Raw genomic sequence first — 22,120 nt, 5'->3', positions numbered from 1 at the left:
CTCGAGGGATTCCCGTGGTTAAAATCAGTGTAACAGCGACTAAAATCAAATTCAAAAATTTCAATTGACAAAAAAATTCAAAATCCTAAAAATTTTATATTAAAAAAAAATTTTACTCCATTTTTTTTTTCAATAAAAAAAGTTTTATACATCCAATTTCTTAAATATATATTATATTATATATTGTATTATCTATTTATGGATATATAACTTTTTATTAATTGAAAAAATTATGATTAACATTAAAGAATAATATAATAAAATATTTAAAAAATTATTTCGTAACCTGAGCTTTTGAAACCGCCGAAAAAAAATGCCGCGACACTTTGCGTTGCATTCGGATTTTTTTAAAAGAAAAGGGGAAAATCTTCGGGTAATAAACAGTTGTCATGGTCCGTGGTCAGGACAACCCTGAGACCCCATCATCTCCGGACCCAAGATGAAGAAATGTGTTTTACGAAATATTGGGTTTCATGTGTTTCACGTTTATTTGAAAAGAGAGAAATAAAAAATGGGAGCACACAGTGAAATGGAAGCAAATGGGAAGAGGAGTATGTATGAGGAAACCTATTTTTTCCCCCACTGTGAAGGTGGGTGGGTGGGTGGTTGGAGGCGCGTCGGCGCGACACGATAAAACCTAGTGCATTGAGCTACAACTCGACCAGTGAAGGTTGCGTCCTCGATGTGAGAATGCCGACTGTCAATCGAACCTCTGAACGGCCATCCACGTGGTCGTTTAGTCTACGTGTCACCAGTAAATAATAACCCGAAGATAATAAATTATTAACAATCCAGTGAAGAACAGGTAAATATTGTATAATGATTTGTTCAATTCTCTTTTCCACTCGAAAAATCAGGTTTTATTATTAAATTATTTATATATTATTAAAATCCATTGATTACTCATTCTCATTTTAGATCATCAAAATTATCACCTGCAAGTCTCTCCACCAGTCTTGATCTCCTGAATTACTGATAAGACTCTGGCTGTGATTGCGCTCGTTTCTCGCTGTCACGTTCGTCAATTTTCGACGGTATCAGATAAGAAGAGGAAAACCCAGTGAAAATTCATGGAAATCAATTTGAAAAGTGAGGGAGGAAGTTTCTTCGATTCAAGTACAGAGTCAAGAGGTGATGTCTAAATCTAGAGTGGATTGGTGACAAAAGTTTAGGCTTTTTTTTCATTCTGGGAGCGATGATAGATGCTGGGGGAATAGGTGAAAACTATCGATAGGGATTTTAGAGTGAATAAAAGGAGAGATGTCCTGTGATAAAGCATCAAAACGCCTGCGGTGCATCATCACAAAGGCGAGAAGGTTGGGTTTAACCGAGTGGGAGTTGGCTGATTTATCTGGCGTCAAGAGAATCACGTCGTCAAGCACAAGTCCAAGTACTTGGTCGTTAGTTGCAGTGATGATTGGATTAATTATTGGAGGAACTTTGGTACTGGCTACTGTGTGCTATCCTTGTGGCAGGAGTATTCATCATCCTCGTGGGGCCACTTAATCTCCATGGACTACTAATTGGTAAATATCATTTATTGTTTATTTAAATTCATCCAAATTCATCCAAACTCATCCAAACTATATTATTTTTATAATCATCGCAATCGTTTTTCAGATATCATTTTTTTTTTTTGGCGAAATCAGCCTAAATTGTTGACTGGACTATGAATACATGAATACATTTTAATTCACCACTTGCCAAACTTTCGTAATATAGAAATCAAAGGCCAATGTGGAGTCACGACCGATGTTACAGTTCGTTAGACATTGCAGTGGGTAATGACGCGTTATCGTCGTCCCTCTTTCGCAAAAGCTCCTTGCCGTTTCCTTTATACACAACTCCTTGTTCTCCGTGAGAAACTCGGTGAACTCATCCCCTCAGCCAAATTAAATCCCCACCCCAGTTGACCCGGCATTCCTTTTTCACATCCAACTTTTATATCGCGCCTTTCCAATTAATTTCTGTGTTTATGCTTTCAGATGCTCGTGGATGCAGCAGCATTCTCCGTCAATAACTCGAGAATGATTTTTAATAATAATGTGTAATGATAATGCATTTGTTGAGAATAATTGAGAATAAAAATGAGAATGAGAAGTTTGGAGGATTTATTTTATTATCGCACATCGTCGCATAATTATTTTTTTTAATAAGTAATCAATTATTATTTTGTTTTAGTTTTGTCCAAAAAAGTTGTACAACTTTTACAATAAGTTTTACAACTTATCGAATCTAAGAATTGAGAAAAAAAATGGAGTAATTAATTTCATCTATTTCCAAAACAATAATTCTTCAGATTCTCCTTTTATCATTATGATTGATAAAAAAATCGATAAACAAATAGAAAATCCGTGACGATCGTTAATCATCGGCACTTCGTCTCAATATTTTCCCTCCGATTTTCCAATTTTTAAATTCCAACTGCAACAAGCAACAGCATTAGAAAATTGGAAGAAAAAATCGTACGATTGCACGTGATGACGGGGATGATGGGGGTGATGAAAAATAGAGTGGGGTCATCGACTGGGGGGATAGGGGGTGGTCAGTATTCCCCAGTGCAATAAGGTGGAGCGGAAGGCATGAGGCCAGCAATTTCAACGGGCGTTTGGCCTCGCCGATATACAAACGGCTATTATTCCGTCGCGTGACGCGCAACGCTCGGTGCACTCTGGTATAATGACAATTCGCTTCACGTGGCCGCGCCAAAGCAATGCACAACTTCCTATATGCGGCTAGGATACACCTTCGCAATGAGCCTTGAGGATCGATCTCGACCGTAAATTCCAACGGTGGACCAAACCAGAGCAAATTCAATAGTCCTGAATCAAGTTGGGCTATTGTTCACTTTTGTTCAACGTTACTGGGGGAATAAACACTTGCACTACCTCCAGGGCTTTCTGTTCTCCACCGTTGGAAAATAGCATTTTGAATTTAAAGTGAAAAAAAAAAGCTGAAGATTTCTCAGGAATTCTTCATTAAGGAATTTTTTTATTTTTTGGTCATTGAAAAACTGAAAATATTTAAAAATCCCAGCTTTTTACTTAAAAAATAAATGATTAATGATTTAGGAATAACTCAGAAATTAATTATTTCTTTAAACAATAAAAAATCTAAAACTTTTATTCAATAAAACAAAAAAATCTAAATATAATAAAATAATAAAGATTATTTTCCAATAAAAAAAAATGATAAAAAAATGAATACGCGAATAAAGTCGGTATTTGTTGGAGTGACCCCCTCGCATAATAAAAATAATTCTCGGTAACGGTGCGATATCTCTCTGAGACACGATAAAATGTAATCCACGTGAAATCGTCGGCATTACCCCCACCCACCCAGTTTTATACCTGACACTCGTAAATTGCTTGCGCTTTCTCGCTACTTAAGTAATGAGCCAAAGTTTCCAGCCCTGTCGGAGGCTGGGCCGATACTGTAACACCCACATCCCGTACTAACTCCACTCACGCAAATTAAAGGGATCGAGAAACAATGCGAGGTAAAGAGTCTGAAAAAGAGAAGAAAGTACTCCGGAGAACTTGAGTGATGAGGGCGAATGGAGTAGGTGTAGTCAATCGGCGTTGGCAACCACCCAGATCCCCCATTCCCTTTTTCCCTCTCAAGTGCGAGAAAATTTTGCGCTAATGCGGGTATGTTTCATATTTTTTTTTACGATTCCCACCGGCAATATATCAGTAATAAAGAAAATGAAGATTTTTCTTCAATTGTCCACAGCTATTCTTTTATCACATCCACATGTTTCCAGTGCAACGAACTCAACCAATTAGCCATGGCCAATTGGAGCATGAGTAACGAATCGTGCGTGCTAATTCGCGATACGACTACGTAAAAAATAATTGAGAGTGAAATACCATTAATTTTCAAAATTCGCGGGTATAAATTACATTTTACTTCAAGACTCTCACGATTAAAATTTATATTTTTTTAATCGGGGAGAAAAATTCTAGACAATAATTTAATTTCTCTGAATCGTCAATCTTTCATTTAATTTTTCATTCACCATGAAAAACCAATCTTCTTGCATTTTCAGGATGAATAAAAATTTTAATGATCCTTTTTAATTGAAATGAAAGTCAAGCTCGTATAATGGGAATTTCTGATGGATTTGTGACTGAAATGGTTGAAATTTCCGGGAATTTCCAAGAGCTTAGAGTTAAGAACTTTGAAGACTCGTTTTTTTACGACGAATTGACGACAAATTCCCCGACTTGTTTGTCAGAATTGTCAAGCGATAAAATCGGTGAGGAGTGCCGTTTAACGGCCAATTACACGGATTATAATTCCCGTAAAATGCCTCCATCGTATTTTCATTATCGTTCCCTCGAGTGCTACGAAATTGTCCGAACCACGTAGAACACTCTCGCCCCTATCTGCACTAGTCGTCACTAATGAGAAAACTTTTCCAGGAAATTTTCGGGTGAAAATACGAATGGTATTCAGCCCTTGTCCGCAAACGGGACGATTTTTTATTTATCCCGTTGAATTATTCAACAACTCAGAAACGCAAACGAATAATTCTTAAAAAAAGAAAAGATAAAAATGAATGAAAACGAAGAAAATGAATGAATTTGCGTGAAAAAATGGCAATCCATGGATAAAATTTTCCGAAGAGGGAAAAATCATTTACATTCGCTTGATTTTCATACAAGACCCACCTCTCATTGTTTTTTTTTTTTCGACCATTGGAACAGCACCAGATGGTCAAGATATATATCACGGTGTCCGAGAATACCTAGGGTGAGGATGGAATAACGACTGATAACAGTTTCTGGTCCAGCAAGTGGAGGGCATAAAAACTTTCGTAATATAAACTTGCTCTATCACAGGAGTGTGGCTACCGAGGAGCATTTCCAATGGATTTTATTCCTGATGTGACACGACAGCCCCGGTATTTCCTGATTTATTATTTCCATTCACCAAAACGCAAAAGCCGTGTTCACAATTTTTATCTCGTGACGCCTGTACCCCGTTTTATTTTCCAATTAGTGCCACCTATTTTTCTTTTTATCAATATGAAAACGCCGAGACTGTCCCTCGCAGATAATTACCCAGTTACTAATGGACAATTAAAACTTGGTAACACGATAAATTGAATGGAAAAAGAGTCAGTGGACGTACACATCTCTCCTAGGGGAGAAAACTAGACCCTTTTGGTAACTTGGTGGGTGATGCTGAGAGAAAAGTTGAGCCAGTGAAAACCTAAACTATGTTCCAGGAAAAATCAACCAAACACGCTTTTCCCACTCAACTTCAACCTTCAATAATCCATATAAAAATGTAACGCCAGAGGAAAAATAAGCCCGTGTAATGCGACCAACAAAAACGCCGAGAGCTCTTTTATTCCGTTTTTTTTTTCGCTGAGAAATATAAACTGAAGTATTTTTTTAATCTCTTACCTGATAAAACGTACATGCAGTAAGCTTTTTCCATTTTAAAAAAATAACCAACCATCGACGAAATAGGATAAGCGATTTCGTACAATCTCTATGCTTTTATAGGATTTATTTCCCATTAGATCATTAATCCTGGCAACCAGAGAAAAGAAATAGAATTTAAATTGATTAAAAACATGAAAAATTCCATTAAATCTATAAACTGCGACAATAAAATTCTCCGTAAAATGGACCGATAGCTTCAGCCAAAAATTTTAACCAATCGCGGTAAAGAGGATGACTCCATAAATAAAAAAATAATAATTCTCGCGTATAACAATTGACATGAATATTTACCCATCGTTGAATTTTATTCATACCCGTGCATAAGTTGTGAGCACCAGCAGCACGTGCTGATTACGACGAAAACGAACTCATAAGACGGGAAATGTTAGGTAAAACCTCGAGACAAATAGATTGCGATGAAAATGAGAATCAGCGTAATAGGAGCTCATCAGATATTCATCTCGCACACGTTGGAATCATCGGGGAATGTCATAAGCCGTTGGAGCCCCTGGGTAACTGCCGTCTCGTGGATAATACCAATGATGGATGTCTGAAGAAGAGCTCTCCCAACTATTGGGTAATAAGAAAGGTTTAAATTTCAGGGAATTAGTGGGCCGTAATTGGAGATTATTCAACCTGACTCTTAGTTCGTCGTTGTGGATGCTAAATGAACGGTGGATTATTTATAAAAAAATCTAAAAAATTGCATTCGATTTTAAATTTATACGGAGATATCTTATTCAAGACACCCCGGGTGATTGCTAATTGGATTTTCCACCTGGTGGTGCTACCCTAGCACTGTCCAAAGTGTACCTCGACTAATTGACAATTTCACACTCGGTCGTGGACGGTAATTAAGCTGCCACACGAGGCTTTTTGTTTTAGACAAGGCGAATATGACCTTTCCTATTCTTGTATTTTTCATTGTCTTTATTATTAGAAAAACCGTGGAATAGCTTCATTAATTAGTTAACAGCATTCCCACTGATGTCACTAATTTATTCTTTTTTTACGAATTTTTAATTAATAATTAGGATATAATTGTCGGAGAGAAATACTGGGGGACAGTTTCTTTGAAAAGGATTCATTAATGAATCTATTTTTCCCTCTCGTTCAGCTTTAACTGCTGAATCTTTTGACACTTTCCTGACACGTAATTTCCTCAGGGGGATGACTTCTACCTTGTGGAGGGTGAAAACGTTACGGATTTTCGTGCGAGAATGATCGACGTTCTGGTGGATCGAATTGAGCGTCAGCACATCCAGTGAAACCTTAAAAATCGAACTTTGAGACTCGGTGGTGGAAAAATGACGATACATATTAGCGAATCCTGAATAAGATGAGACACCAGCAGACCTCGAGATATTGCGCTGTCATCTTTCGTTGACTTACCCAGTCGAGGTACAGTGAACTCGTTTGCACACTTATCGTGGTATTCCCTGTCATCTGAATGTGGTGCATTTGTTGGGCATCGACCGAGCGTGACAATAACAGCTCCAGCCGCTTGGAAATTATCCACGAATTTAGATATTGTCCCTTCCGGTCCAACTGTCAGGCAGACTCACCAGTTTCTATGAAAATCCGGGGTTCATCTATGCATGAGGAAACTTCAAAGGCTTCCGCATGAATTTCGGCACCTTCTTTTTTCTCTCATGCAACCACCGCTCTATTTTTTTCCGATGAATATCATTCAACAATAACATATTCATGCCGTCACCATTTTGCTGACACCTCTGGGCCCTAAGATGGCGGCGCCAGAGCGGTCCATCTCGCATTTTCAAACACCTCTTAAAATTACGTATCGATTTTTAATTCAATTTCGTAAGTTTCGTCGCATTCTCGGGATGTGAACAATTGCGATTTAATGATTATTTCCATATTTTATTATAGCACATATTTTTAAATGAAATTCGTCGCTAATTAATTCGCGAAGAAAGGGATATCTCGAAATCAAAGGCAGTTGTCAAGATATTTTATCCGTCTCCGCGTATTTAAAATGGATTTCACTTTGCCACCAGACAAAAGTTGCCGGAAGAGTTGAAGGCTTGAACTCTGTGAAATAGTAGCGCTTTAGTGTAGCTCCCCGTGGCATTACACCCCTTTAAAAGAGGAAGAGGGGAATAGGGATCGAGATAGGGCAGATTGATGAGGCACTTCATTAATGGATAAAGTGTTGCGTCGCCGCGTTGGCCGCGAGTCCTGTTCCTGCCTCGTAATCCCACCCCCTCCCACTTCCGGTGACTATATCCGGAATGCAAACGGCATGGAATTTCGTTCTGCCCCATTGTGGCGCGTTAAGCCATCTCTCTTCCCTTTCGTCAGATTAAAAAAAAAAATTATCCCCAACGAGCTTGCAAATTCACAAAAGCCCAATGTCACCGCTGGTATAAACGACGAATATCATAACGAATTATGAATTCGGAGGGGATACTGACGATTTCTCAGGGAAATTTTGAGAGTAAGAAGCTTCCTAGATGGTGGGATCACGTGCCCCCTTGAGCCTACGAGTAAATCACGGGTAATAACCGTTTGGGAGGTAAGGAAGAGGGAAGTAGGTGTAAGCCTTATATACGAGAGGTACTCGAGCTCTGTGCGGTTCTTCATATTGTCTCCAATCCTGGGCCTTTCTATGAACTCAGGGACTTATTCTCTTTGATCACATCCAGTGGCATGTGAATCGGCAAAAATCTATATGCATACCTTATTTATTACCTATCTCGGAATATTTTCGGTATGAATTCAATCGATTTTGGGGAAAAATGTCAGAAGAGAGTTTTCGAATGGTCTTCCGGAAAAAGTAAAAATTTTTCGCTTCACAACTGCGATATTAACATACAACACCTCCACACAGACTCGTTATAACGCGTAACGGCTCAACGTCCTGGCAAATGGTCCCGAGTTTCACGGTTGCACATCCCGGTGCTAAATACATATATACATGTATGTAAGCGTTATGTTCCCCGGAGGGTACATACGTACGCGATTCACATAACACGAACGCGAGCGCATACATGGATGGACTAGTGTACAGAGAGAAAGGGGTGAAGTATAACCAGTAACAGCTTGCCTAAATTCTATCTAAATTCAAAACAGGAGTGAAATTGCCATCAGCTACCGTCGGACACTCGTCAGTCTGTCCAGAAATACCGTTAAAATTGCAAAATATGGGAATAAAAATATTGCAAAATTATATTTCAGTAAGAAACTAGTTAAAGCAGATGAAACCAGTTTTTCAGTTTTATTGAATATCAACTGATCTCCAATACTATTGATTTCAGTGAAAAATATCAGGAGACCTTTTTCGGAGGAAATTTTGTCGGCTACAAAAAAGGTCTCATGATGTTTTCTTGTGAAATCGATGGTTTGCTAAATAAACCCGTAATTACAAATTCATAATTCAAAAATTATGGAATAACGATTAATTATTTTGAACGTAATTTTGCTCGGAGATCTTTAGTTTCTCGTTGAGACCCAGGGGATGCGATTTTTCCCGTCTCGTAGGTATCACACCCGTGCAAACACCAAGTTGATTAAAATCTAAAGCGTATGTACCCGAAGACTCAGTTAAATCCGTTTCTATTCTTCTCACGTTGAGGAGTTTCGTGTAAATAATAGCGTCATCAGCGTCGAATTTCCCACGAGCGTATTCAACAATTGGAGAATTTTCTTGAAATTTCTCATTGTCACTTTGACAATAACTACAGTATCTCCTCGAAGATACTTCCAACTCCATTGGATTTGTCGAAGAAACCAGAATCCCTTGAACGCGTTCAACCAATTCTATTTTGTTTATCACCAAGGGATAAAAATTATTACGACAGCATGCGCTATCTTAGTTTCTCGGTGATGACTCTTTCAGCTCGGTTAATTCTTTCGCAAGAGCTCGCACCGCTCGGAAAATTCACAATTCATGAGGGGAATATATTTCCACACTCTCGCAGATCAGATAATCACCGGGTAGAGCCAAATTTTTCAACTAAACACCCAGAATTTTAATCGCCAGTCACCGCGATAAAAAAAAAACGGAAATGTCATAATCAAATATTCAACGGGCTTTCGAATATCGGGGGATTAATTCAGGATTGCGATTGGAGAGTTACTGACAATTGTTTGTGAAACTGTGATAAATGCGAGCGCTCGTTAGTGCTCCATGAAGCTTGACGATCAGATAGTTGCGTCAATCGTTAGTCCATCCAATTGAAGCAAGAAATTGTCGAATTCCCTGGTGAGAAAATTACCCAAATACTGCATATCTACCGGTTGAAATTCAAATAAAAAAAAATAACCAAGGAATTTCCAGGAAAATCATCGAATAAATTCACCCCAAACTCATCATCATTAATATATTTCCATAATTACTCATGTTTTATTTTCCAAATTAAATTCCTTACGCGTAGAATATAATAGTATAAACTACAATACACTGACTACCTTACATTATCTGAAACACCTTTCATAATAAATCGATACCGTCAGAACTCAAAATTATTCACCAATTGAATTGATCAAATTTCAAAACTGCTCCCCAAATGGAAAAAAACCTGAAATCAATCGCTTCAATCATCAAAAATTCATTCACTCTCCTCCCCCGAAATTCCACTGATCCCCAGAACTCCCTGAAGAAGCCAAAAAAAATCTAGACAACTTGAATTCAGTCATCGACACTGTACAATAGAAAAGCTGTCATTCGAGAGCTATCCCCTGCGATTTCGTACGAATAATTAAAATAATAATAAAAACCCGAAAGAATAATAATTAAGAGAAAATTAATTAGTTGTCATCAGCATCGTCTGACTCAGAGATGTATTTTTTAGTGACTCGTTTCCTCCTGCCAGCACCTCTCCCTTCGCTTTTTCTCCCCTTAAGCTTGATTTTCATTCTAACACTGTCGCCATCGGATCCCGCATCATCACCATCATCATCGGACATATTGCCATCCTTCTCGAGCCTCTGCCTTGCCTCGACGAAAACATTCTGCAATACCATAGAATCCTCATAAATGAGTGATGTTTCCTCATTATAAATCTGTGCGTTCTTGCACAACTGGAGGAAATCCTTCTCGAGTTCATCCATCTCCGAGTACTTGCCCTCCTCGACCTTCTGCATGAGTTTATTAATAGTCAAAGGTTTCTTAATGACATCGTAATAATCAGGAAGTTCCCTCCTGGATGGCAACTTCATGAAGGGCTGACTAAGAGTCCTGCCATCCGTTCCTTCTGTGTAATTAACAACAATCCTCAGTAGCTTCTTCATAGCCTTTCTCATCTTGACATCAGCAGTACCACCCCTTCTCTTTTTCGGTGTAGGCTCATCGTCCTCCTCGCCCTTCTTCTTACGTTTTCTCGTCTTCTTCTTTCTCTTGTCGTCCTCCTCCTCCTCCTCGTATTCAATTCCATCATCATCGATGGCCTTGAGCCACTCTTTTTCAGTGAGACTGTCAGTATAATCGACCTCTTTCCTCTGTCTCGAGCCCCTCCCAAGGAATGCATCCTCGTCCTCCTCGTAGGTCCACCTCTCGACCTCATCGTCATCCTTGACGAGCCAGTCAGGGAGTTCAGTCTCTTCGAGAAGTCTAGGCTTCCTGTCAGGCCCCAGTTTTGCCTCTTCTCTCCTCCTCTCGAGATCAAGCTTCTGGAATTTCTCAAACTCTCCTTCACTCCTGGCAATCATCCTGTTAACGACATCATCATCAGGCACTTCGCTCTCCTCTTCATCATCTGCATCGTCCTGATGGAGAATACTCTGGAGGAACTGCTGTCTCTCAGAACCTGTCGATTTCTGATCGAACATTCCAGCCTGAATGACCTTCTCATCCATATTTAACTTGTACCTGGCAGCAGCGAGAATTCTTTCCTCTACAGAATTAACTGTCATAAGCCTGAGAACTCTGACCTCGTTCTTCTGGCCAATTCTGTGGGCTCTGTCCTGGGCCTGAAGATCCTGATGAGGATTCCAGTCAGAGTCGAAGATGACGACAGTGTCAGCAGCCTGGAGATTCAGTCCCAATCCTCCAGCCCTCGTGGACAGAAGAAAGAGGAAGTAATCAGACCCTGGATCATTGAACTTCTTCAGGAGATCCCCTCGATCCTCAGCTTTGGTTGTTCCATCGAGCCTGAGATATTTGAAGCCTCGCCAGCTGAGATAATCCTCCATAATCGTCATCAATTGAGTCATCTGACAGAAGAGGAGAACCCTGTGATTAGTGGCCTTGAGCTTCGGTAAAATTCTGTCCAAGAGCTCGAATTTTCCTGATGCCCTGTAGAGGTCAGGCCCAGTGACTACCCCCGAGCCCTGGACCCCAATGTGTTCGCAATATTTCTCCTCGATGGCTTGGAACATAAAGGGATGATTGCAGAGTTTTCTCAACTGCACAATAGTATTCATAAGAGCCTTGGCACCTCCTTTTCCTTGTTTACCCTTTTCTGAGCCATCAGTCAGGAGAACTCCCTTGCTCTGCATGTGTTTATAAAGTACCTTCTGCAGTCCAGACATATCACACTTGATGATATACTCGACCTTGTCAGGAAGCTGTGACTCTACCTCCTTCTTCAAACGTCTCAACAAGAACGGCCGAAGAACCTTATGCAAACGACGAATAATAAGAATCGTCTCCTCCTCATTCAGCTCGACCTTCTCTCCAGTAGTGGCAAAAGGTGCATTGAACCATTGCTCAAAAGTGCTGCACGACTTGAATATCGATGGCAGGAGGAAATTGAGAAGAGCCCAGAGCTCTGGCAATTTATTCTGCAGAGGTGTTCCAGTGAGCAGAAGCCTATGAGGTGCGAGATAATGAGTATTCAACACCTGCGTGAGCTTGCAGTGATGATTCTTCATTCTGTGACCCTCATCGATGATCATGTACTTCCACTGGAGTTTTGCGAGGACCCCCTTATCCTTGATTACGTACTCGTACGTAGTTAACAGGACATTGAACTTAGTTGCCCTCATCTGGGACTGAATGGCTCGCCTACCAGCTGGTGATCCCTTGTACGAGACAACGACAACACTCGGCGCCCACTTCTCAAACTCAAGGACCCAATTTGATAATGTCGACAGAGGAACAATAATCAAAAAGGGCCCATTGACCTTTTTCTTCTCCATGAGATAAGTGACAAGGGCAATTGTCTGGATGGTCTTGCCAAGTCCCATCTCATCAGCGAGAATTCCATTCAAGTTGTTATTGAAGAGAGATACAAGCCACTCGAGACCCTTGATCTGGTACTCCTTGAGGTTTCCATTAACCATAATTGACGCCTGCTCTGTAACGACTTCATGAACAGTGTGAGCAATGCTGTAATAAGTCTGCTCCTCAGTCTTGTACTCGTCGTCCTCGACTTTGGCCTTGGCGATGGTGTGGTGGGCATCATCAGCACCCTCCTTAGACTTATCCTTGCTCTCTGATCGTTCGTCGTTGTCCTCGTCGTCATCATCATCCTCCTCGCTGTCAGACTCGACAGCCTCCCACCCAGGATGAGCCTCCAGCCAGGCATTCAACTGACTCATGAGAGGTGCTTCCTCCCCAGTTAAAGTCCTACCAGTGTTCACTTCAATGACACTCACCCTGTGATCCACCTGGTTGCCATCCTCACCGGTCTCTCCATCCTGCAGCTTCTTCTTCTTCTGTTTCTTTCTCTTCTGCTCCTCCACCTGCTTTTTCTTCTGCTCCATTTTATGTTGTTTCACCATCTCCGTGAGATTGCATATGTACTCGTCAGTCTGGGACAACAGGAAAGCCAGACGTTTATCCTTCTTCTGATCGATGAGTTTTCTGTATCCCTCTTCATCCTCAGCCATCAGGCGCCTCATACGTTCCTTCTCAATTCTCTCCTGCTCCTTCTTCTGCTCTCTCTCGGCGTTGGCATGATAATTGAGGACTGCTTTATTGAGACGAGCCAATTTTGCCACGTTGTTCCTGTGGAACTCCTTGAAATCCTTGCCATGCTGAAGAACAGAGCTGAGGAACTCCTGGTGTTTGAGCCGACGTTTACGCTCAGCCTCAAGCTTCTGCTGCTTCTCGAGCTTCTCCGTGGCACGTGCCTCTCTCAATCCCTGCCTCTTTGTTCTTTTGTAAGCTTTTACGTTAACAGCTGTCTCCAGTGTGGTGTCCTTCCTGGTGCACGCCAAAATTTCCGTTCTGAGTTGACGCTGGAAATTCAGGACCTTCAACATTCGTAGTTCTATTTGCGCCTGGATTCTCAAGTCTTCAGGCATATTCGTAGGAAGATTACTGAGCTGCTCCATCCTCAGGGCAATTCTCGCTGCAACACGATTCTCACGCTCCTGAAGGATCAGCAGAGGATCGAGACCTGCTGGCTTTGATACACTTGTCACTCGATTTGTCTTTGCCCCTGGCTGCTGCTGATTCTGCTGTTGCTGTTGCTGATTCTGTTGTTGTTGCTGCTGTTGCTGCTGCTGCTGATTTTGATTCTGATTAGGCTGCTGCGGCTGCTGCTGCTGCTGTTGCTGTGGCTGCGGCTGACTCTGAACTGGTTGACTACCTGGACGTACCTGACTCGGTCCAATACCCGGCATTTGTGGACCTGAAGAAGGAACTGGACCTTGAGAAGAGTCGATTGGGCGTTGACCCATACCGGGAGGAGGGGCTCCACCTGTTGTGGTGTCAATCGGTTTAGGGGGGCAGGATCACTCTACTCTACTTTTGATATTTCAGCCATTGATATTTGATACATGCAGATGTAAAAGTTCAGAAAGCATCGAATTTCTACTTCAATAATATAATGCAGAACAGAAACAAAAGAAGAGTAGTCACCCAAAGGAGGCGAAAAGAATTTTGAAAAAATAAAACAAGCATTTACCTTGAACAGCCAGAGCAAGCTGTTGTGAAAGTGGTTGATTCCTGGCAAGTAATCTGTACGCCATGATCTGTACCCGAAGTTGCTGTAGTTGCTGAGAGCTGAAGGTCTGCCTCTCGCCCATTCCACTGCCCTGTTTCGCCCTAAGAGCGAGCAGTTGAGAGTAACGAGGATCCTCCTGAAGGCCCTTCTCTTCCATGGAGTCAATGGCCTTCTGCAGTGCATTGAGATTCTCCTGTCCAGAATTGGGAGGCATGGGTGGCCCAGTGGCAGGAGCCCCCTGTGTCGTAGAATTATTGGGGCTCATTGGTGAGGGCCCACTAGGTCCAATCTGTGCATTGGGAGTGCCTGGAGGCATGTGAGAGGCAGCAGCGCCTGGAGGGCCCCCAGGAATGTGAGGCTGACTGGTTTGAGCCATAGGAGGAGGCCCCCCAGGAGGCATGTGACTGGGCATCGTTGTGTTCATGTGCCCTGAGGCTGGAGGGCCACTCATGTGTCCCATTCCTCCCTGCATGGGTGGATTTTGAGTAGCCGGAGGCATCTGACTCGCCATCTGACCCATCCCTGGTCCCATCTGACTGCCATTACCAGGCATCGGAGGTCCTGACATCTGATTAGACTCTGAGACAGGCATCATCTGACTCGGAGGCATGTGAGGGCCCGCCTGATTCATTGGTGGGCCCTGGGGTCCTCCAGGAGGCATCTGGCTTCCTCCAGACGGCATCATCTGACCCCCTGACATCTGGCTGGGAGGGATGTGCCCTCCGGAGCCTGGAGGTCCCCCCTGAATATTGGGATTAGCCTGAGGCATCTGTCCTCCAGGCATCATCTCGTTCTGCGGCATGTGAGGTCCTGGACCCCTCGGCATCTGTCCCATACTCGAGTTCGGTGGCATCTGACTCCCTCCAGAACTCGACATCATCTGTCCTGGTGGCATGTGACCACCACCTGGTCCTCCCTGAGACATTGGAGGAGGTGGTGGTCCTCCTGGTGGCATGTGACCCCCAGGATTCATGTGCCCCGCTGATGAGTTAGTAATGTGACCCCCTGGGGGGATGTGACTGTTCTGAGGCCCTGGGGGCATGTGACTCGGCATCGAGGAGTTCATGTGACCTCCTGAGAGTGGACCTGACATGTGAGGAACACCTGACATTGGAGGAACACTCTGGGGCTGCTGCTGGCTCTGCTGCATCTGATTGGGACCCATTTGATTACCACCCGGGCCCATCTGAGCTGGACCACCACCCATTGGAAGAGATCCACCTGGACCCATCTGCCCTGGACCCATTGGACCCGTTCCTGGACCAACTCCACAGGAGATCGACTGAAAACAAGAATTTTCATAGATTTAGCCTTGAAATCTCTCAGCCAAAATCTAAACTCCCGTGTCAAGGACAATGAACATTAAAGTCAAGTGGTCAATTGTAGAATCTATGGTCACCCCACTTTGATTTAAACTATCGTTGAAATCACTCAGTGAGACTATTACTCCATTGTCTACATTTGGAAATAGCGCGCAGTTATGGTTTGGTCGAGAACTCGTGTCTCTTTTATTATTTTTCCTGGTGATTTTATCGAAATGAATAACGAGGAATATTCCGGCCATTGGACAACATATATATGACCTGGTTGGACCATGCCTCGTGTACGTGACGACCCAGCACCGGTGGCGTGAACGTCGATGGAATTGAAAACAAAGGGCAATGATATCATGACACACAAGCACGTGCTGCGAATTGCACCTGTAGGCAATCCATTACTCATTTTCTTTATCTCCCGATGATTACCGGACACTATCCCAGGATCAGGCAATCGTTTTAACAGTTCTTCAAATTTTCTCCCCGCATTATTTTCATTCAAAAAATTTTTATTTCCCATAATTTGTCGATTATTTCTGTTTTTCACCTGGAGTAATCGCGAAAAATGTGAAAGATGGAAATATATTAGCTTATATATTATCAATTATATTGAGACCAGGAATTTTTTTTATTTTCCAATGGAAATAGCCATTGCGATGGTGTAATGTCTATCAAGTGTATTGCAACGTGCGCATCATCTAGGGGATGGTGGGGAGGCCAGAGGGTGGACGGATAAATACCGTACCTCCTGGCAATGTCACGTCACTTTGACATTAAACGTTAGACAAACTAGACCCGCGAGAGTGCGATAAATGAATAAAAATCATCGACAGATAATGGCAACAGATCAGGACCTGGACCATTGCTTCGATTTCGCGATGAAATTAACAGTGGAATCGGCAAAGGTAAGAGACAACCTGAAGACCCCAACCAGTCAATCCCCTGACAAATTGAATCCTTCGATTCTAGATAATCAGGGAAGCCATCGAGGGTGGCAAGAACATTGAAACCAAAGCTGGTGATTGGGATCTGGTGACTCAATACGATAAGAGAGTCGAGGAGGTCCTGATAACGGGTCTCGCAGAGGAGTTTCCAAATCACAAGTGAGTTGTCCCCATGATATCCATCAAGAGCTCATCAAGTTGAGAGATAAATCTGTGCAGATTCATCGGAGAGGAGACTGTATCGAGTGCTAACTATCTCCCAGCCCTGACCGATGCTCCAACCTGGATAATCGATCCAATCGACGGTACAACGAACTTTGTCCACGCTTTTCCACACACTTGCATATCAATAGCACTGACAGTAAAAAGTCAGCTAGAGATTGGAATCGTTTACAATCCAGTGCTGGAGCAGATGTTCACGGCTAGACGAGGTCGTGGGGCTTATCTCAATGGGAAATCAATCAAAAGCTCCAGCATATCAGGTAAAATCATTTTTACTGGCCTGGAAGACAATACGATTCATTGAATATGTTGATACGCAATGTCAAATCGTTATTCTTCGGTTGTTAATTGTTGCCGATTTTAGAATTGAAGAGTTCTCTGATCTGCATCGAGGCGTCATACGCAACGATCGAGGAAATCAGAGATATAGTTCTGGGTAGGCTGGAGGCATTTGTCTCCGTAGCCCATGGAATAAGGACAATGGGTTCAGCCGCCCTGACCCTCTGCTACGTAGCGATGGGAGCGGCTGAAGTCTACCACAGCGACAACCTCATGCCCTGGGACGTTGCAGCTGGTGCTCTAATAATTCGCGAAGCCGGTGGAGACATTATCGACACATCTGGGGGTGATTTTGACCTGATGAAGCCAAGGGTTTTGGCAATTGGCAACAGGAAAATTGCACCAGAGCTCGTTAAACTCGTTCACCTCGCTGATAAAAAAACACATCGCAAAAGAACAGCATAAAAATTTGATTTTGTACATCGTTAATCGATTAATAAACGTGTCATTATAAATCTTTGGAAATAACCGGCGTCTAGCTGACTAGATCCTTGCAGATGCTTCGTTAAACAATTGGCGGGGATTTTTGAATGGCACGGAAGGTCGGGGATTAATTGATAGTGTTAATTATTGCGATACGAGGCTGCGACGAATTGCAGTCGTCGTAGAGCAGCTGTACGTGCAGGAGAATATTTATATCTCACAAAGAGGTATATATTTTTCTCTTTATCGTTTGATTATCTCAGCTTGTGATAAGAATCTTTATTTGAGGAGCCGTGACAGCAGTTGAGGGCCTTCAATTATGGATATATCAAGAGAAATCGAGAGATATTTTCAGGCCGCTAGGAAATTAACCCTCGAGGCTGGAAAGGTACGTGGAAATTACAATTGGTCGTCCTCGTCAAGAATCACTAAAGAGGATAAATATCTAGTTTCAGTCTTAATTATTCATCGGTTCTATTTAACGAATAATTAAGTTGATTTGCAGCTGATAAAGGCGGCGATTGAAGCTGAGAAAAATGTTATGGCGAAAGGAAATCAAGGTGATATCGTCACGGCTAATGACCAGGAAGTTGAGAAAATTTTGATCTCAGGGTTATCGTCTGAATTTCCGGAGCACAAGTACATTGTTACTGTATTTTTAATCCAGGCTACATCAATATCGAAATTCCAAACCTCAGGATTATTATTTTTGATAGATTCATGGCCGAAGAGTCGGCTGAGAATTCCCCTTTGATACTGACAGATGTACCCACGTGGATCATCGACCCAATAGATGGGACAATGAACTTTGTACACTCGTTTCCCCAGTGCTGCATCTCTGTTGCTTTAGCAATAAATAAAATACTGGAGGTGGGGATTGTTTACAACCCCTGCAACGAGGAGTTGTACACTGCCAGGAGAGGACAGGGGGCTTTTTTAAATGGAAAGCCGTTGAAGGCCTCTGGAGTGACAGGTAGAGCTTCTCTCCAGGAGTTTATAAATTAATTGAAAGGAATTGTTTGCAAGGAAAGAGTTAACAGGGGAAAAATTTTTGTAGAATTATCCGAGGCGTTGATGATTATCGAACCCGGAATGCTCAGAAGATCGAGAGCAAAGAGAGACATAACGAAAGGGAGGATGGAAGTACTCTGTACTCTAGCTGGAGGGTAATTTATTTTGAGACAATCCAAAAAGCAAAATGGCTCTACAAAAATTGTAGGGATATTCCTAGAACAATTGATTTGTTTATATTTACTAGGAAATTTAATGAATTAGGATAAGAAATGTGGGGTCTGCAGCCCTAGGACTTGCCTACGTGGCGAGAGGAATAATAGACATCTTCCACATAGACTACATGCAGCCCTGGGACGTTGCAGCAGGATTTCTGCTAGTTTCGGAGTCTGGGGGAATTGTAATCGACACCAAAGGTGAAAGCAGCCCCTTAAAACCCCAATTACTCAATCCCCAAAGAAAAATCTATATAAACATCTTCTAGGAGGGCCCCCCAATCTCCTGGAGCCCTTGATAATAGCATCAGGCACTCGTCAACTCGCCCAGGAAGTTTCCCAACTGCTCGTTGAAACGGACTTGAAGATACAAAGAAAACGACTACAGAGAACATAAATTATCCAACAATTTTTATAACGTAGTAATAACATAGAATGACAATTAGAAAAACAGGAGCTGATTAAGTCCCAGTGAATGTAATAAAATTTAAAATGCAGATCGACGATAAGACTCGATCTCGATTTTAAAAAAATGTTCAAGATATTCTCCTAGTGTATAATTACACGCAAATAAAGGATTAAAATCTGACGAAAGAATGATTAATAATTACCCTGAGGTTTGTTTGAACATCCGGACCAGTTCCCTTGTCTTCAAAACGTTCATTTCAAATATTATCTGAGGATTCTGGGGGTGATAAGGAGCCCAAATCGTGACGATACGGACATTGAAGGTGTTTACAGGCTCGTGGCCTTGTAAAAAATGGAAAGAGAAGCGGAACCTTCGCGAGAGAATGGGCGAGTAGTTAAAAGATTGACGTTTCCGTTGTCGAGCGTCAGTTCTAGCTCTCAAGCTTTTGCACAAAGTGAGATAAGTTTTGAGAGATCGATGGCTTGTGACGAGGATCTGTTTTTCGAGAGTGCGATGGAGCTGGCCCTGGAGGCAGCGCAAGTAAGCAAATTGTTTTCATGAGATAAATATAAATATCTGTATCTCGTTGCATCATTGAATATTTCGGAAAAATTTTAAGGTGATGAGGAGCTCCATCGTAGCTGTTAAAACAGTGAAGGAGAAGCAGGGGGATTGGGACCTGGTGACAGAGTATGACAGGGCAATTGAGGACATAATCGTCGGGAAGTTGAAACTGCAGTTTCCCACCCATAAGTAATTAATCGCGGGGGTGAGTAATTATAGGCGAATGGCTGATTGAGTGTCCGTTCAATAGGTTCATCGGGGAGGAATCAACTGGAGACCATCTCCCAGAGTTGACAAATGATCCTACCTGGATAATTGATCCTATTGACGGTACCATGAATTTTATTCATGGCTTTCCTCACACCTGCATCGTTATAGGACTCAGTATTGACAAGGAAATGAGAATTGGAATTGTTTACAATCCTATTTTGGAGCAATTGTTCACCGCGAGGAAGGGAAAAGGGGCTTTTCTCAATGGAAGACCCATCAGGACGTCCAGTGTCGACAGTAAGATGATCAACGATATTCCAAGATTAATTTACTCAAAGGATTGAGAATATAGACTTATATGAATATCTATTATATGAATATCTATTATATCAATATATAGTATATGAATATATAGTATATGAATATAATTCCAGGTCTATCAAAATCTCTGATTTGCCTGGAGTCTGGTTTCCTCAAGGTCAAGAGTTTGAGAGAGAAAATGCTGGAGAGGATCAAAATAATCTCAGCACAAACCCAGGGGTAAATAAATTCAATAATAATCGACAGAAATCGACGATTTAAAAAATGATATTGCAGTTTGAGAACTCTCGGTTCTGCTGCCCTTACCCTCTGCTACGTGGCCCTGGGGGTGGTGGAGGGGTACCAGATTGAGGGACCTGGGATTTCCACATGGGACATCGCAGCGCCGTCCTTGATTATTTCTGAAGCCGGTGGTGTTGTTGTCGATCGTGTAACCGGTAATTACGATCGTTTAATGAGTGAAAAAAATTGAAGATTATCCCTGAATGATATAAACAATGTTACGACACCTCGTAAAAAAACAAAACAATTAACAGGAAACCGCGTGGACTTGATGAATCCACGAGCCATCGCTGCGTGCAACGAGAAAATTGCCAAGGAGCTGACGAGGATTGTCTGGGAAGCTGACAGGAGGGCAGAGGCAACAGGAAATTCACTGGTGGACTAAATATTTTATTGTAATCAAAAACCCATAAATGTAACTCTGAAAAAATGTATGACATCGGTCTTCTATATTGAAAAATACAAATGTACTTAATTAAAGTCAATCTCTAATGATTATTAATTGGAACAATTAATTTTTCCTGGGAATGGAGAAAACCTTGAGATCACTCTGAGATTTAAGTTGTGAACGATGAGAAGATGTTTGTTGTGGAAAAATGGAAAGATGAAAGAAACGAGAGAAATAATAGAAAATTACCTGTGACATATTAGCAGGCATTCCCTGGGAATGTGGTGGATAATTTGCCTGCTGGGGCGGTGGTTGCTGTGGAGGTGGCTGTGGCATTGGGGGTCCAGTTGGTGCACCACCAGGATATCCCTGCGTTGGACTGTGAGGATGATGCTGAGGAGGTCCCATAGGACTTCCCTGTGGATTTGATGGTGATGGTGCTTGCTGAGGTGGTCCCATTGGACTCGGTGCTTGGGGTGGAGGCATGGGAGACGACTGGGGCGATGGACTCGCCATATTGCTCCGATCTGACTCCAGTTTACCCACACAATATCCCTCTAACCAAATTCACCAATTAATCACTGCGAATTCATCAATAAAATTCACCAACACCAGAATAAATTTAACGAACGATTATCATCGGTTACTTGGGCACCCTTGGAGCGTCCATCATCGCCTCGAACTTTGAATTCACTTACCGTTGGATTTGTCGCACTTCAGGTGATGAAACGCTGATTATTGGGGTCTATTTTCCATAGGACAAATTCACAAATTTTTTTAATTACTCGGTTAATCCTTGATATTGTTTAATTCAGGGTAACTGAGGAATAATGAACACACGCCACCGTCCATTTTCCATCATTTTTCTCGTGGCGGCTTTCTGTGGAAGAAGACGATGCGTCGCTGCCACATTTCCCGGTACGCGCGAAATTCAAACAGTAAAATTACCGTTCCCCTCTATAACGTACATGTTTCTATATTAAATTCAATTTTATTTGTATAACACTATTTTCTCTGTAATTGATAATTCTTTAAAGGATTATTTCATGAAAATTAGTCGTTGGATGATCAGACCGAAAACGCCGAGCGGGAAATTTAAATTCGGGAAATTCGTGCTGGTCTAAAAAAATTGAATTTTTCTTTTTATTATTCGATTTCCGAC

At 42.0% G+C, this 22,120-nt stretch overlaps 4 protein-coding genes and 1 long non-coding RNA gene across 9 annotated transcripts; 4 read left to right on the top strand and 1 right to left on the bottom strand.

The window, feature by feature from the left end:
- Window positions 1–657: 657 nt before the first annotated feature.
- Window positions 658–2,093, top strand: LOC105266104 (uncharacterized). The gene is made up of 3 exons (XR_892133.1): window positions 658–805; window positions 919–1,526; window positions 1,986–2,093. It is a non-coding gene; the product is annotated as an uncharacterized lncRNA (long non-coding RNA).
- A 7,708-nt stretch (window positions 2,094–9,801) lies between these two features.
- Window positions 9,802–21,832, bottom strand: brm (ATP-dependent helicase brm). Of its 3 annotated transcripts, none has more exons than XM_011304013.1 (4): window positions 21,657–21,832; window positions 21,208–21,539; window positions 14,276–15,596; window positions 9,802–14,068 (listed from the first exon to the last, which is right to left on the bottom strand). In XM_011304013.1, exons 2-4 carry the CDS (start codon window positions 21,472–21,474, stop codon window positions 10,230–10,232), a joined length of 5,427 nt encoding a protein of 1,808 aa, XP_011302315.1. In that variant the 5' UTR covers window positions 21,475–21,539; window positions 21,657–21,832; the 3' UTR covers window positions 9,802–10,229. The 3 variants fall into 3 exon arrangements, with proteins under 3 accessions (XP_011302315.1, XP_011302314.1, XP_011302316.1); XM_011304012.1 differs by having other exon boundaries at window positions 21,208–21,515; XM_011304014.1 differs by having other exon boundaries at window positions 9,802–13,999; window positions 21,208–21,515.
- LOC105266100 (inositol monophosphatase 1) lies at window positions 16,404–17,626 on the top strand. The gene is made up of 4 exons (XM_011304006.1): window positions 16,404–16,535; window positions 16,600–16,733; window positions 16,794–17,056; window positions 17,161–17,626. Exons 1-4 carry the CDS (start codon window positions 16,443–16,445, stop codon window positions 17,538–17,540), a joined length of 870 nt encoding a protein of 289 aa, XP_011302308.1. The 5' UTR covers window positions 16,404–16,442; the 3' UTR covers window positions 17,541–17,626.
- LOC105266101 (inositol monophosphatase 2-like) lies at window positions 17,706–19,378 on the top strand. Of its 3 annotated transcripts, none has more exons than XM_011304009.1 (7): window positions 17,706–17,785; window positions 17,850–17,946; window positions 18,064–18,197; window positions 18,275–18,531; window positions 18,616–18,724; window positions 18,834–18,985; window positions 19,054–19,378. In XM_011304009.1, the coding sequence occupies exons 2-7, from the start codon at window positions 17,878–17,880 to the stop codon at window positions 19,179–19,181; spliced, it is 849 nt and encodes a 282-aa protein (XP_011302311.1). In that variant the 5' UTR covers window positions 17,706–17,785; window positions 17,850–17,877; the 3' UTR covers window positions 19,182–19,378. The 3 variants fall into 3 exon arrangements, with proteins under 3 accessions (XP_011302311.1, XP_011302312.1, XP_011302310.1); XM_011304010.1 differs by having other exon boundaries at window positions 17,722–17,785; window positions 17,833–17,946; XM_011304008.1 differs by having other exon boundaries at window positions 17,723–17,946.
- On the top strand, window positions 19,594–21,055 carry LOC105266102 (inositol monophosphatase 2). The gene is made up of 6 exons (XM_011304011.1): window positions 19,594–19,733; window positions 19,813–19,946; window positions 20,008–20,264; window positions 20,402–20,507; window positions 20,565–20,725; window positions 20,825–21,055. Exons 1-6 carry the CDS (start codon window positions 19,671–19,673, stop codon window positions 20,953–20,955), a joined length of 852 nt encoding a protein of 283 aa, XP_011302313.1. The 5' UTR covers window positions 19,594–19,670; the 3' UTR covers window positions 20,956–21,055.
- Window positions 21,833–22,120: the final 288 nt, after the last annotated feature.

The sequence above is a fragment of the Fopius arisanus genome, unplaced genomic scaffold, assembly GCF_000806365.1.
Source record: "Fopius arisanus strain USDA-PBARC FA_bdor unplaced genomic scaffold, ASM80636v1 scaffold00036, whole genome shotgun sequence".
Classification (NCBI taxonomy): domain Eukaryota; kingdom Metazoa; phylum Arthropoda; class Insecta; order Hymenoptera; family Braconidae; genus Fopius; species Fopius arisanus.
The sequence above is the reverse complement of the archived record's forward strand: the minus strand, read 5'-3'. Positions and strand labels throughout refer to the sequence as shown.

What these genes read in the sequence shown, in the direction of transcription:
- LOC105266102 (XM_011304011.1), top strand. Translation starts at nt 19,671, where the DNA reads ATGGCTTGTGACGAGGATCTGTTTTTCGAGAGTGCGATGGAGCTGGCC. An exon ending in CTGCAGTTTCCCACCCATAA is followed by an intron (nt 19,947 to 20,007) that starts GTAATTAATCGC and finishes TCCGTTCAATAG; the next exon opens with GTTCATCGGGGAGGAATCAA. An exon ending in ATCTCAGCACAAACCCAGGG is followed by an intron (nt 20,508 to 20,564) that starts GTAAATAAATTC and finishes ATGATATTGCAG; the next exon opens with TTTGAGAACTCTCGGTTCTG.
- brm (XM_011304013.1), bottom strand. Translation starts at nt 21,474, where the DNA reads ATGGCGAGTCCATCGCCCCAGTCGTCTCCCATGCCTCCACCCCAAGCA. An exon ending in TGCCTGCTAATATGTCACAG is followed by an intron (nt 15,597 to 21,207) that starts GTAATTTTCTAT and finishes TCTTGTTTTCAG; the next exon opens with TCGATCTCCTGTGGAGTTGG. An exon ending in GCTTGCTCTGGCTGTTCAAG is followed by an intron (nt 14,069 to 14,275) that starts GTAAATGCTTGT and finishes ACACCACAACAG; the next exon opens with GTGGAGCCCCTCCTCCCGGT.
- LOC105266101 (XM_011304009.1), top strand. Translation starts at nt 17,878, where the DNA reads ATGGATATATCAAGAGAAATCGAGAGATATTTTCAGGCCGCTAGGAAA. An exon ending in TCTGAATTTCCGGAGCACAA is followed by an intron (nt 18,198 to 18,274) that starts GTACATTGTTAC and finishes TATTTTTGATAG; the next exon opens with ATTCATGGCCGAAGAGTCGG. An exon ending in AATTGTAATCGACACCAAAG is followed by an intron (nt 18,986 to 19,053) that starts GTGAAAGCAGCC and finishes AACATCTTCTAG; the next exon opens with GAGGGCCCCCCAATCTCCTG.
- LOC105266100 (XM_011304006.1), top strand. Translation starts at nt 16,443, where the DNA reads ATGAATAAAAATCATCGACAGATAATGGCAACAGATCAGGACCTGGAC. An exon ending in GAGGAGTTTCCAAATCACAA is followed by an intron (nt 16,734 to 16,793) that starts GTGAGTTGTCCC and finishes AAATCTGTGCAG; the next exon opens with ATTCATCGGAGAGGAGACTG. An exon ending in CAAAAGCTCCAGCATATCAG is followed by an intron (nt 17,057 to 17,160) that starts GTAAAATCATTT and finishes TGCCGATTTTAG; the next exon opens with AATTGAAGAGTTCTCTGATC.